Source organism: Grus americana, chromosome 6, assembly GCF_028858705.1.
Source record: "Grus americana isolate bGruAme1 chromosome 6, bGruAme1.mat, whole genome shotgun sequence".
NCBI lineage: Eukaryota > Metazoa > Chordata > Aves > Gruiformes > Gruidae > Grus > Grus americana.
This window is the reverse complement of record NC_072857.1, coordinates 31,469,970-31,485,088: the sequence shown is the minus strand read 5'-3', so window position 1 is coordinate 31,485,088 and position 15,119 is coordinate 31,469,970. Positions and strand designations below refer to the sequence as shown.

Here is a 15,119-nt window from a genome sequence, read left to right as displayed (position 1 = left end):
GTCAGACTTAGATTACCAAATCGCATGATTCTCAAGGTTCTTTTCTTTTTGGTGCATGGTAGGATAATTTCCTGTGGCCATATAGATATATATATGCACGCGTGTGTGTGTGTGTATATATATATATTAAAAAAAAAACCTCTCACAAGTCAAGTTCTACTTTAGAGACCTGAGCACAAGAGCATCAGGTGCTTTGGATATCCTGTCCCAGCTTGGACATATTGACCTTGCTGGGCGAAACCTTGCTGCTGGGTAGGAAGTAGAGGCACAGACCCATGGGGGGGCAAAGCCCAGGGTGATGGGTGCCCGGGGGGGCAGCAGCCATGGAGATGCCGGCAGTGCCTGGCTGGACCGAGCAGCGTGGGCAGTGGCTCATGGGCCCTGTGTCTGCAAGTGCAGGAGATGCGTCTACAGCCTCTGGCTGCCTCTGTAGTGACGTGCAGGTTTTATCGGGATTCTTACTCTCTTTACTGCCCAGACCAGCTTCAGTGTTTGTAGTTGGCAGCTGAACGGCTCCTTCAGCACAAAATGACTATGTGCTGTGGTACAGAAAAGCCAGAGGGTAGGTAGAAATTGTCATTTCTTTCTAGATGACAAGCAAAAATATCAAAGAGGAAAAAATCAATGTGATGCATGAACAAGCGAGTAATAAGAATGAAAGGCAAAGGATACTATCAAAAGCAATTTCAATCTCTGGCATATCCACTGGGCATGTTCTGTTAAAAAACAATTTTGCACTCCATAGATGTATCAGGCCTTTTTCTCTCTGCCCATGAAGCTGGTAATGGATTTTGTTTTTCTCATGCTCTTGTTTATATCAAAGCAAAGACATAGGTATTTTTATTAAATGAAGCCTGTCTTAATAGATTTAATTAGAAATGAAGATGGCATGAGGAACAAAATTTGGGTCTGAGTTTCTCCAGAATTTGGAGTTTGGGTGTGATAAGTGGAAGCATCTCTCCTCCCTTGTGTCTAATTAAAATAATAAGACATGCTAATTTGTAAGTGCTAATTTAATACTGTTACACTGTCTTCCACTAAAATCATCGAAACCTACTGGTTGTGTTTTCATATTTAGTGTGTCTGAAAGTAGGAAGGCTTTTAGTAGTAGTTAGCATTTTGGCAAAGCTTTCAGATGGCGGCTTCTGTATTTTCAGGATGTAACATTAGGCAGTATTCAGTTTGCTTCATTTCTAATTGGCACCGCTCTCAAGCTGCTTGGATTTGGTTGAGGTTTGTCGTGTGTGTCCCGGGAGAGTGAGATTATTCTCAGGGATAGTTTGTTACACAGCATGTTCTTGCCTTCTGTAACAGATGTATGTGCCACCTCTTGCAATTTCACAGAATATAGCATTGGAACAATTTGCTTGCTTGCCTGGGATTCTGAAGGGGCTTGGAAGGTTTGTTACTATCAAAGGAGAATAGCATTTGCAAGAAGGGAGGCTCAGAAAACTTGTCGTGTAATGGACACCTCATCTGTTTGCTCTTAATGGGCTACTCTGGGAAGACTTTGTTTTTTCTTTTAAACTTCAACAGAAATGTTGAGGATAGGATAGAATTTGGATCTGAATTTCTCAAAAAAGAGAAGCCTAAGAAATACTGTAGCTGTCTGAACCGCTGTAGTGCATAAAGTTCAGCACAGGCATAAGTACCTCTTGAAATCAGCACTATTCATGACTTGGTAACGTTTTTGATAACCACTAATGTCAAGGACTATACTTATTTGTCTCTTTGTTTCAAGAAAATTTCTAATTAGAAAGGGCTCAGTTTCACGTAGAATGAATTTTGTTTGTCTGCTAACTCTGGTTTCTCCTGAAATCACTTCTGTTTCCTTCACGTTATTTGCAGTGGTATCCCACTGATGTAGAACAGCTGTTCTTTAACTTCTGGAGCAAAACGTTTTCTGAGCAACTGTCACTTAGCTTGATACAGATCTCGGAGCCCTGATATAAAGGAATGATCCAATCTTTATAGTGTTACTTGCAAAGCAGAGCTCTTTTTAAGTTTGAACCATTGTACTTTTCTGTGGACTAGAGGGTGCAGGAAACCCTAGTCATGCTGCTTTTTTACCATTTATCTTCTGACAGATGATTCAAGAGAGCAGGGTTCTCATTGAGACGGCAGACATCACTCACGACAAGATTGTTCAGTGCCAGAAAGCAGGTAATCCTTCTTTATTGTGCAATTCTGGATGGGAGATGGAAAACGATGTGCCATGATTGACTTATAGTTTGTGACTAATGCAGCATCTTTCACCTGGGATTTAGGTTAGCATCCTGGTCTTCCCTTGGCAGACTCCACCCTCCTGAAGGCTCATCCTTCAGGAGCAATGCAGGCATGGGATCAGTGAAAAATCCTCAGCTTTTACCTTCACAGCTCCATCTGCTCTACAGCTCTGAAATGTCTGACAGCATTTAAATTAGTCAAATGAACTAGAAAGGCATTCAGTTAAAGAGAGGCAGTGAGAAGGTACGCTGCCTTTACTGACCTCCATTCTCTACCACAATCGTTCCTTTAAAACCACAGGTAGCAAGAGGTTTCAAAACCCACAGGACCAAGCTCTGTTGTCTACCTTTACTTACTGTTGCTGTTTAACTTTGTTTTAGACCTTGGAAACTTATGCCAATATAATTCCGTTGTATCACAGTGAATCTGTGTGGCTATGCATTATGTAGATCAGGTATATGGGTGCAAACCACTGTGAGTAGGCTTAAAGTAGATCATATGTTGCTGGTGTATTGTACTGGATGTCTTTATCTGAACTAGGGCTCTGTCTCGTGTGCACCAGTAGACAGGGAAGAGGTGGTGTCAGAAGTGGCCACCCGCTTCAGCTGATTCATGCAAACCGCTCTTCATCACTTGTTCAGGATAGCGGGCTAGGCTCTGAACAGGGACACATCTCCTGTAGCTTCCACTGATACACAAGAATAAGCCCTGCTAGAGATACAAGAATCCAAATTTGGCAGTGGTAATCCTCTACAACTAAATCCATCAACTTTCACATATCAGAAACCATGCTGAATAAATACACGCAGTGTATTCCTATTGGGGGTTTACACTGCAGAAATTAAATCTGTTTGCAGTTCATTTAGTTGTACAGCTGCACCTTTCCTAACCTGTAGTAAGCCTTGAACATCAGTAATGCAAACGCTTGCTACTGCATTTAATTTGTGTCCTTGGGCATAGTCTTCTGGGACCACAACAATCATAAATACTATTGTTTCTGATAGGCATTTCTGGATTTGGCAAGAGATGCAGGCTACATCCATTTGCTTCTATTAAATGTAAATAATGAATGAAATTGATGTTTTGTAGTAAATCCTTTAATTCATCTTTTTAATTAGAGGAAATTTGGAAACTTTTCAACAGTAGCATTTAACTGATTTTTCTGTGGTGCAAGACCAGGGTGGAAGCTAGTCCTTGCTCTTTGAAATTCAGAGCTGTGGAGCCATGCTGGTGCTGTGGTAGCAAAGGGAGGAGAGACAAGCAGCTATGTCTTGCTGGATTTCATGGGCCTCATCGGTGTCATGCCTTGCCCCCTCCTGCATATCTGCACAAGCAGCATAAATATCCTCAGCCCAAAGCCTTCATCAGGTGCAGAGGGTTTAGGAATGGGTTAATGGCAGGAAAATGCAGCACCGGGGGTCTTTCTAGCTGGTGTCGTTTAAGAGCAATACTTTGCACTAAATTATACAGACCCTCAGCAGCATCAGCCAGCTTTCTGCCCACTCTGCTCTGTGCACAGGGAGAAGAACCTGTGACACTTGCCTGGGCACTGGCGTCTTTGTGAGCAGAGGGCTGGAGATGTGCACAGAGAATGCAACACAGGACCATGCCACCACACTGATGTCCAGAGTTTCATGCAGTTCCCCTCTCCTTCCTTCCCTCAGCAAAAAAGATTAATTTCTCAAGTTTGTTCTCTTTGCTGCTCTGTCTACTTGTGTTTTCATTTGTTTTGCTTTGTTAGCCTTAAAATATCATTTCTAAATAAGAAGAAGGCTGGAGAGATATGAAGTGGAAAGGAGCAGGAGAGAGAGAGAGAATCTCTCACCACGCTCAATTGCCAATTAGTTTGTTGCAAATGCTGCCCGGGCAAATTGTTCAAATAACATTTTCAATGTGGCAAGATGAAGCATTCAAAATTAGGAGGTGTCAGAGGTAGAATTGCCTGTGATGTTGTCCTTCACCTCACCCCAGTCCTGCTCCCTTTGAACACCTGTTCCCACCAGAGCTTTGTTTCACATCATAGCCTGTTTTGGTCTGGGCTCCCTGTGTCACAGGGTCCTGCCTGCTCCCCCAGATTGCTTCTCAGGTGGCTGGGTTTTTTTGGTTTTTTTCATTTGCAGTCTCAGCCCTGGTCAGCAGCAGTTTGGAGGACTGAACTGCTAAACGTTTTCGTTGGTGCTCCTACCCACAGCATAACAAATGTTTGTAGCTCCCTCTCTCCAGGGCAGCGCTGTCTCCAAGTTACAGGTGGGGAAGTGAGGTCCAGAGGGAAAAATAACTAAAAGGATGCTGCATAAAGGCAGGGCTGTCCACGCGGAGCTGAGCACCATTAGCCTTCATATTTTTTGCAGGACAGAGCGAGTCATTTGAAGGTTTTCTTTCACTTACTGAAGTGAAATGATTTGTAAGTCAGAGGCACACCTGCAGGGGAATCTTGCTTGGGGTGCAATTATTTAGACTGTTTTCCAAAGGAAGTGCTGCAGGAGCTCTGTTACCCTAGACAGGCAAAACCTGTGAGTGGGCGAAGTTTTGGAGAATAAACAGTGGAGAAATCTTGCATTGTGTGGGGTTGAACTGCCTCAGTGTTGTCAAGCTCCTGGAGTCTGTGCAAGGCAAGAAGAAACCTATTGTTAGTCTTCCAGGAGCGCTTCAGGCAAGCTATGCCGAGTGCAAGCCTGTCTTGGGCTGTCAAAGGACTGACTCCTTCAGCAACCCACTAAACAGCCCTCTGCGTCTACTCTGTGCAGGTGTTCTCTCGATGGGCATTTCTTTGATGTCATTTCAATGAAGCTTGGATTTGGGAGTGACATTTGCCTTAAAACATTAGGGGAGGGAGAGCTATGAAACAACTGGAGATGGAACTTGGTTTGTTCAGCCAGGATGGGCTTCAGACATTTTGGAGTGATTGAGTGTCAATTTGGCCTTTGTAAGGTACAGATTAAGGGAACACAAGCAGCTTGCTCTCCATTTTGTCTCTTAATCCACACCAGACTCAGAGAAATGTTTGCATACACTGTGCACATCTTGCAGAATTGGTGGGCTAATTGGAGTCATTAAGGTTTTTAATCTGCTTACAGATTTTCTGAATTCTTCTATCCAGCAACAGATTTGCAGACGTTTGCTACAGAAACTAGCAATGAAATGTAACAATTCCCAGGGCTATGGTTGAAAGCCTCAGTTCTCTAGGCTGCAGGAACAGCAATCCTGTGATTAGCAGTATGCATTTCTGACATAATTTATCATTGTGAAGTACAAGGGCTTTTCTGGATGACTGTGATTAAGATTAATGAGGAGCTGTGCATGTGAGTCTGTATTTGCTGTGCTGAACAGGTATCTTCCACGTCTGTCAGACTGCCTTCCAAGGTACAAAATCATCTGTTGAAGGAGAGTGACAAGCAATTGCCTTTTGTCGCGATATTGCCAGCAATGCAGGCTGCAAGCAGAAGCGCTGGAGGAGTGTTTGTGCAAGGACCAGGCACGTGCTTGTGCAGGACCCCAGCGCTGGAAAGGAGAGTTATGTGCAAAGTGGAAGCACAACCGCAAGATTGCACATGACCCTTTTATTCTGGAAGATGCTCTGCAGGGATGTGGTCATAACAGGGAAACGGGGGGGAAACACGGGATGAGGTTGTAGGAAGTACCGGCTCTGAGACTGAAAAAGCTCACTGAACATTTTATAGGGGAAATCAATCATGCACTGGGTGATATAGTGATCTGTTTTTTTAGGAATGGAATTCCACGAAGAACTTCATAACCTCGGGACAAAGGAAGGTTTGAAAGGAAGAAAATTAAGCAAAGCCATTGAGAGTTTTGCATGGAATATCACAGTGCTGAAGGTAAGCACAGAAAACACCACCTTGTGTCTCCTATTAACTCTATAACCAAATCTTTGCTCTTTTAGCTCATCTATTTCTACTGTCTTATTACTAATACCGAAGCAACATTTTATTTTAATGGGATGTATAAATTACCCCCAATTATTGAGATTTATCAAATATATCTAATTCCACGTCTGGTGTGGAAGCTCTGGAAGTGAATTTATCTAAGCCTGAACAAAAGAGGAAAGATAGCTTGTGGTTGGTGTGCCCAGGGACCTGGTTTTGGTTGTCTGTTCCGCCCCACACACCCTGAATGTGACCTCTCTGAGGTCACCATGTCTCAGATACTTGTTTTGTAAAATGAGAACTAGTGCGTCCCTTTGGGAAGGGATGGGGCTGGGGGGAGTGTCATGAAAAAACATGAGGAATATTGTAGATTCTGCAGAAATGTCAGAAAAGTCGAGCATTATCCAAACATCTATAAAAGGTAAGGATGAAAATCCCTTCACCCTGGCTGTGCAGTGACACGCTGCACAGCGAGCATGTTACTCACCAGGCTTTAGCTACTGGTTTGGCACCGACCAGCCACAAATTGCCACAGTAGCTGGATGTCGGAGCCTGGGTGAAGTTACACCGGGACAGCCAAAGATGGAAAGAGGAGAGGATCTGGTGCAGCCACCACAGATGGTAAGGAGAAGACCTGAGCCAAGCATTCAGGTTGTTAGCATTCAGCTCTCGCCGCCTTTCACAGGCTCATTTCCCACCTTGCTCTGATAGATCACACTTTGATTTCCCCTCACTCTGTCCCTGCTGCTCCCTCCCTCCAGCTCCCATTAAGCAGATTGCTCTGTCTGACAGCATCTCCCTGTGACCCCCCCACTGCCTTTCCCTTCATTGGCATCCCAGGGAGCCAGCTGATGACAGGGGAATTTTTACAAAGTTCCTCAACAAATACACACCTAAACATAACATGCAGTGGCGGTAGCAAGAGTAGTAGGAGATGCATGCTTCGGTGTCGTGGAGATGGAAAGAACACTAACACATTCTGAGCAGGAGAGGGAAAAAAGGAGTTAGGAACAAAGAAGCTGAGGGGCAAAAATGAGTGGGAGAGGCTGTTGGTAGTAGAGAAGGGTTAGAGAAGACCTGGGGGACACCTGTGGTTCAGGTACTTTGATTCACCATGAGAGAGAGGGAGAGTGAGTAATGGAGTCAGTGCAGGTTCAGGTAATAGGACATCTGATGAAAAGGCAACCAGTTCGAACGTGATGGAAGGGACTGACCTTTTCCACACAGCATAATTGGGCAAGTAGGTAAAGAGGACAAAAAAAAAAAAAAAAAAAAGAAAGAAAAAACGACTAGGCAGTTCTGAACAGTAATCTGAATACCTTTAGGTGTGCTAGGTAAAATAAATGCCTCGTGCTCAGAGTTACTCTAAACATGGTCAGGGTTGCTCTCAAACTTTTCCATTTTTAGATATTTGTCAAATTATGAGAGGTTTGGACCTCTGAGGATGACCTATGATTAATGAAGGTACCAGTAGAGTATCAGAGAAACATTTTCCATGAAAAATAATTACTGCCTAGCACATATTGTCAACATATTGAAGAGCATTTCAAACATCTAATCAAGGTCAAAGAATAATTGACGTGTTTCATTTCTAAGCCACAACTTTTTTTTACCTTTCTCACATAATAAAATATTAACAGTGTTTGTGGCAACTACTCGTGGGTATAAATGCACATGAAACACCTCATTCTGACTGAAGTCCAGCTCAGAAATGACCTTAGAAAACTGGGAATGTGGTTGTACCTCAGGTGTCTGATATGAGACCATCAGTCATTGTTCTTACTTTTCAATTTTTATTTTTTTTTTCCTTAAAGAATACTGCATTTCAGTGGCCCTGCCCATACCAAACCTATTTGCTGGTTACAGCTGCATCTTGTGTTTGACACTGACTCTCCCCTCTGTGCTGGTGAGAGGTCCCCAGGAGGATTTGGTGCGGAGAGATTGACAACCCTGCCCCATCCTCCGTATGTCTAGTGTCAGGGCGATCACTACAAATATATTTCACTAGTTGTTGGTATAACAATATAAGAAAAAAATAAAAAGCCCAATACATCTCGCAAATGCATCAGGTGCTTTACAGTAGATGAGGTGAGTGAATGGCACAACGCCGATGAGAGAAAGCCTCTTTGTGTGCTCAGGGTGGTTGGAGGCAATTACATCATGCGGCAGTAGTCCGTTTGTGTGAGGTGCCCATGAGCAATAGCAGGTATTATGTTGTGCTTGTGCCTGCCAAGTGATTAATAGCCTTTTCCTAGGCAAGTGAAGCCAAGACATATTTAATTAATGTATTTCTTTATAAAGACTCGTTGCAATAGGTAAGCTTTGAATACAAAGAGGGGATGCAATAAGAAATTGCTACTGGCAAAATCATTAAATAGTTACAGAGTGCAAGATTAAAGTATATTTTATAAAAATCGTAACTGTGGGCATTCTTCATGTTTAAACATGCCCTGGGGTACTTTTAAGAGGTACCTAACGAGAATGAATCAAAATAATATGTCATTTTCTTCCTTAGTTTATATAAAATTAATTACATATTAGTAATACCCACTAGAAGGACAAACTGTTTGCCAGAACATAAAAACGTTACTAAGAACAGGGGTGTTATAACTTGGTGACAGTCAACTTTGACATATATGCATATTTTTTAAATGTCACATCTTCCTATTTGGTCCCATGCCATGTAAAATACTGTCAGGCTTGCAGTCAGTAATGAGAGGCACAATGTCAGTACAAAAGACAGAAGAATCATGTTCTCACAGCAACATTACAGGAAAGGTTATGATCCCAAATTTAGTCTTGCTCATTTTTATTTCCTTGCACTACCGTTTCTGTGCCTCTGTTTTCTTTTCTGTATTTAATTAAGTGCCAGGAAAATGCAAAGGTAGCAAAAGAAATTTTCTGTTTACCATCTCATGGGGACCACGGTGTGTTCATTTCATCCTAACGAGTGCACAAAACCACCCGGCTTGGCCGACCCTCTTCTTTGCATCAAAAGTTCACAATTCGTTTTCGTGAGATGTTTGCCCATTTTTAAAATAGGCGGCTCTCCATTTCACAGAGTGAAGGGGTTCACGGGCTCGTGCTTGTTTCTCCCCAGATGCTGGTGCTCCTCCTGCCTTCCCCTGGCAAGGTCACCTCCTCTCTGGCACGTGTGGCCGCTTTTGCAGGCAGGCGTGAGCTCCTCCTGCCTGCGCCTGGAGAGAGGGGGGCACCAAGACCTGTAGGGCAGAAGCTGAGAAGCCTCGTTAGGCAGCTGTGGCCTTCAGCCAATGAATCCTCTGAGAGCTGGGACATAGACGCTTGCACTCTGTGCCACCATAGAGCACTAGACGGCTTTCAGGTCAGGTACACTCACGTATGTACGTGCAGCGTGCGTGCAGGGCCAGCTTGGGTCTGCTCCAGCCCTCTCGGCTGCTGCCTCTCCCAGGGCCCTTCTGCCCACTCCGTCTGCCTCTCCTGTGGGATCTTGTCCCAAGCGTTTTCCAGTAACTGAGGCACTCTCAGCATCTGTCACATGTGCAGACCACTGATTTAATGACTACTTTATGAGTCTTTGAAAATGTTTGGGGGAAAAAAGGTTGTAGCCTGCAAAAACTGCTCTCCTTGCTGAGGCAAAACTGTCATGGACTACGAGGAGGTGTTTACTCGGGCAAAGAAGTTGCGATCTGCCTGAGTCCCAAGAGCCTGGCAAGTAAGCCAAGCAAAGTTCGAGTGTGTTGACTGTGGTTCAGATTTATTGCTGTCACGTGGACATGCTTTGTCTGTCTGCAGACATATTTTGCTGGGCTATCTGTGCTTTGCTGGATCAGCACATACAAAGTCTAGGAACCATACCACCAAATAATTGCCTGCATGTTGATAGTAAATATCTAGATAGTAAATATACCAACATACTGACTTATTTGTAGACAAAACATGGGAAGACAAAGATAAAGTGGCATTTACTGCTTTGGTCTTCTACTGAAGGGCAAAACACCCAAATGTTGGAATCTAGTCTCAGCTCTGAAATGCATTCCTGTTTTTTTAAATCTTTTTTGCTGCCCATGATAAGATTTCGTCTCTGCTGCCGTGTGTTCTGTCTTACTAGGGCTCCAACTGTTAGTGCATGCTACAAGACATCAAGTGGTTAAATTTTCAGGGATCATTTCAGCACCCGTCCATGAGTGTGTGTGCTAATTATCCTGCATTTAAATTAATGCTGATTAGATGTATAAAGAGAGAGGTTGCTGAATGCAGAAGGCGTACAATTATTAAATTGCTAATGCAGTTCACTCTTTGGGGGAAAAAATCCACAATTTTATGATGTATTCGTGATCAATGTTCGCTCCAGTTTTGCTGTTTATGCAGTGAAACTGTGCACAGATAGCACTTTGGGAGCATCATGTCCAGAACTGGCCTGTTTCTTCATCGCAGTCATTTGTGGCAATCAGCTTTCAGTTGCTTGGGAGACCTGCAGCATCCAGACCTCTTGCTTGGGTAGCAGAGCCCCAAATGTGCACTTTGAGGTTACTTGGAGAGATAAAAGCCAGATGAAAGATGTACATACAGACAGCCATAGACTTACGTGGCTTCACTTAAACTGAGCTGAATTTAGCATCACTACAAAGTAGCAGTTTTCTTAAGGAAGAAAAGCAACATAGTGGACTGTGATTGTTATTCTAAAGCACCTTATGCACAATGGTACCACACAGAGTTGCTGCTCATCTAGGTCCATTCACAGGCTTAATTTAAGGATTATTATAGTGTGCTATGGGAGTGTTTTTAATGGATACTCTACAGTACTCTTTACCATCTTGTAAGTAGGATTTATTTGGGTCTTTTCACATCAGTCTTTTTTCCTGTAGTTAGGCAAGAACCATGGCTTCGCTCCTTGGCATGCTACAGAGTGGACAAAAGAGCAGCATGGCAGCATCTTGGGGGCATTTTGTGTAATTGAACACAATGGTAACAGTATATTCTACCAGATGCTATATAACTGCTGCCAAAGGATTTGCACAACAATTTATACTGTCTGGATCTTAAGTGAGAGCACGGTGAATTCACGAGCCCCCATAAAGCTGCTGCATTCTGTGTACCGTATATTTCTTTCCCTGTAAGTGTCAGTTAGGGTTCCTCCTGCCCCCGCCCCCAAATTCTTCATCTCTTATGCCCTTCCGTTTCCCAGCGTATATCTATCTCTGTGGACATAAGCACATCAGTCCTCAATTTTTGAAACTGCAAAAATAGATGAAATCTAAGCCATAATGGCTTAGCAACAAGTTCTTGTGATTTGCTGTCATCTTGTGACAGTGATAGTCCAGCAAGAGCAGTAGGCAGGAGTGGTTTGCGTGGCATGGAGACTTCACACTTCTCTTTAAATGCAAGGCTCGTTGTATTGTTCCATGTCTACTTGTCTCCAGATCTCCCTGGTAAATATATTTTGAATGTGGTTACCCCAAAGGCTTTTTTTCTGGAGAGGTTAAATGCCTCTCCTGCTATCTAGTCCCTAGGTTGTTTGCATTTCCTTTGTTGATGCAGTTCAGAGTGGTGTTTCTAACTTTTAAACCTCTCCAGACTGTGCCCTGGCTACTTTTGAAGGATCTGCTGCCTTACTCTGAGACTGGCTCATCAGCAGTTGAGATTGGCTGAGCCAATCAGTCTTTGATGAGGTGACAGATTTTAAAAACATATGAGGAAATGCAGAGCTGCTTTAATTATTCACATGGTCATTAGATCAGGTTGGTCTCTTACACATGAAGTGAAGGACAAAAAAGAAAAAAATAACACAGAACAGCTAGCTTTCTGAGAGAGTGCTAAAGGGAAGGTGAAAAGGTCCAGCAAGGTCAACATCCATTTATTGGTGTAAATACCAACCTGCTTAGCTTGAAGCGATTTATTTAAAAGTAGAAGGAAAGACGAGGAAGGAGATAGGTTCAGGTTGTTCCTTTCTGAGCATGTGAAGGGCCTGGAGGAGCAGTGTTGGAGTGCAACTCGTTCCCGGGCCCTTCGCATGCTCTGAATGTCGTGGTGAGTGCAGTGGAGGCTCCCAGCTCCAGAGATCCTTCAGATGGGAGGGCAAAGCCTGTGCTCCTGGCCTTCAGGCCGTGCCGCAGGGCTCCTCTGTCTATGGGGAGCTCTTTCAAGATTTTTCTGGGATAGGGGGATTTGGAGTCCTTTAAATTATATTGACTTACAAGATAAGGAGGTGAAAGTGTGTGATTCACATGCAAAGCTGTTTTGATCGGTGTATTTTGTAAGCCAATAGAACCAAACTGTGTAACTATGAGGTAGGCAGATCCTTCTTGTATGAGCAGAGTGCTGTTCTCTGCTGATTCGGTTGGTAAATGCCTCCTCGAGCTCTCCCCCATGCTCTCACAGCAGTGGCTTTTGCCTTTCTTGCCCAAGCCCAAAGGCAGGAACCGGAGTACTTTAAAAGACACTCGGTGGATTTTGTCAGTTGCATCTGGTGATGGAAACTTCTCAAGTTACTTCAACAGTGTGTATCAGGGTAAAATGAGTGTAATCCCAGTCTCTCAGTAGTACGAGTTAATCAAGTGGAATATCCTGTTCTGCTTGGCTGTCAGCCATGCTGCCGAGTGAGCGCTGCTCCGGGGAGGAAGTAGTGAGCAGTCTCAAACAAGTACAGCATGGCCTCTCTGGGTACCTGGTGGCTCCCTGCGAGCTTTTGAGGCCCTGATGGTGTTTCTGACAAGGTCTCTCTTTTCTTGGCCAAGGAAAATTTCAAGACATGAATTGGATTTAGAGCAAATTAAATATTCACGTGTGTTTAAAATATACATGAAGGCCACCCAGGCAATCTTAAATCTGCAAGTAAATGCTGGCAACAGCAGAGACTAATGGGGGAAGGGAGAGCAATGACTGCCAGGGTTCACAGCTCTTGCTCCTTCATGATACCATGAGTTTCTGAGGAGCCGTGTTAGGGTATGGAGTCCCAGGATGGCTTGACAAAGAGGAGAGACTTTGTCCCATATTAGTCGGTTATTCCTGGTTTTTTGCCCAATACTGGCAGGAAGTGATTGTCCAGACATTCGGATCAGGCAGAGTCGGTGCTTAACTGTCCAGGCACAGGGATCCATGTGCACCTGCGCTTGCCTGCCTGCAGTGCTGGTGGTTGTGATGAGCAGCACTCACCTCCCCACCTTGCACGGCCCCTGCAGGACCAAGCCCAATTAATAGTTTCTGTTCATTCAGGGAGCACGGACCGTTTTCTGACTTTTCTCCAGCCTTTAACAGCTATTTGGGTGCATAGAAAATAGGAAAGGCCTGTGAGAGGCTATATAGTTCCTCCTGCTGCCCCAGTGCAGGATCAAAGTGAATATTTACCTGCTGTGGATCTAAGCCTTGCTCAGATACTTGGCGTGGCAGGTGCTTGGTATGATGCTGTGGTGTTCTCCATGGTGACACCCAGTGTCCGGGGGACCCAGGGGTCCAGAGTCACTTGGCACTTGGGGAAAGAGCTGATGACCAGAGAGAAATATGGGTCTCTGCCATCTTTCTCACTCCTCTCTTCCTCCTTCAGCATTGGGGGCTCTGCTCCTGCAGGTGTTTCACAACAGTGGGTTTAGGGATGAGACCCTCTTGCAATCAGTGTGGGACTCAAGCGTAGAACAGACCAAAAATGGAGAGTCACCAAAGTTCATCCAGAAAACAAGTGCTGTGAGCTGCCTTCCTTTGTTGTAAACCTTTTTTTTGTTTTTTTGTTTTCCTTTGGACTGCAATCCAAAGTTCTGCATCTCAGGTATAAATATTATTCCTTCAATTCCACTGGGATGGGTTTGTATGTGTGCAAACACACGTGCATATATGTATACAGGAGGTGAGACAGGCCATCAAACATATATGCAGAGCAACAGTAACTTTGGGACAAAAAGAACAGATTAGAGAAATGAGAGATGGTATGAGAAACCTCAAGCGATACCTTGCTTAGCCCATTTTCCTTGTATTTGACTAAAATAAGCCAGAGAGAGATGGCAAACAATCTTGTGATGTGCCTTTTATTTTGAGATGTGACAAATTGCCAAAAGCCATGGACCCTATGCCAAGCCGCTGGCCGTGCATGCAGGGCGAGGTGCATGGCATTGCAGCGATGGTGGTGGGGACAGGGCCAGGAGCTCGCAGGGTCACTGTGCCTGTTGCCCCTCGTGCCAAGGCCACCTCAGCCACATGGGCTTCAAGCCTGACAGAGGGTCGGCACACTGAGGTGCTGTGTGTAGAAAACCAATTTTAGCGTTGCTTCACAAGTGGAGGCTTGTCAAGATGTTTAAATAGCACTAGTCTGCCAGAATAGATGCCTCTCCTTGTGCAGGCTGGCTGCTCAGTGAAGCCCCCTGCTCAGCTGGCTGTCCTGTCTCAGGTACCCCCCTGTGCTGCGCTGTCGTCTCCATCTTTCCTGTCTCTTCTCCCCAGCCTCAAATCCCACTTCCCTTTGCGTCGCCCCAATTGTGTGTATCATCTACCTCACGCTACAGCAGTGGGGGAACCACCGCGCTCTTTGTCCTACCTGTGCGTCCGAATCTCTCCCACCCTTGATTTTGACTAAACTTCTCATGACTCTAAAGCTGTCTCTACCTGTGATGCGGTTCACGTGAGTTTATCGCTCTGTATTTGTGCCAGCTTCACCCTGGGGTAGCTGTGCGGGATCTGGCTCTCTGCTGTGCTCCTGCTGGTGGGGCAGACCCCATCACAGCCTGAGCCCCAGCTGCGCTGCTGGCATCTCTCTTCTCTACCAACCTGGCAGGGATTTCAGCACCGGGGTGTGAAGGCCAGCTTCTCTCAGGGGTGTGGGTCATCCCATCCAAAGCCTGTGCACCTGGAAAAGTAATTACTAGCATTCAGGTAACGATGATGTGTGAATACAGAGAGAGTTTGTTCTCCAACTGCTGCTCTGACCAATAACAAGATTATCACCCATGAGGAGGTTATTTGAAAAATCAACAGATAGGATTACAAGTTCCTTGAGGGAACTCATCTTTTGAGGAAAAGGAGCTACTCCTGCTCGTATGTGTG

The 15,119-nt window shown here is 44.6% G+C and overlaps 1 protein-coding gene across 2 annotated transcripts in view; it reads left to right on the top strand.

Annotated features, from left to right (window-relative positions):
* The window catches only part of PLCL1 (phospholipase C like 1 (inactive)), a 207,430-nt gene that overhangs the window by 177,308 nt on the left and 15,003 nt on the right, over nucleotides 1-15,119 (top strand). For both annotated transcript variants that reach the window (XM_054830787.1, XM_054830789.1), the window contains exons 4-5: nucleotides 2,088-2,163; nucleotides 5,953-6,062. In XM_054830787.1, coding sequence (XP_054686762.1) covers nucleotides 2,088-2,163; nucleotides 5,953-6,062 — 186 coding nt within the window. The remainder of the gene's footprint in view (nucleotides 1-2,087; nucleotides 2,164-5,952; nucleotides 6,063-15,119) is intronic.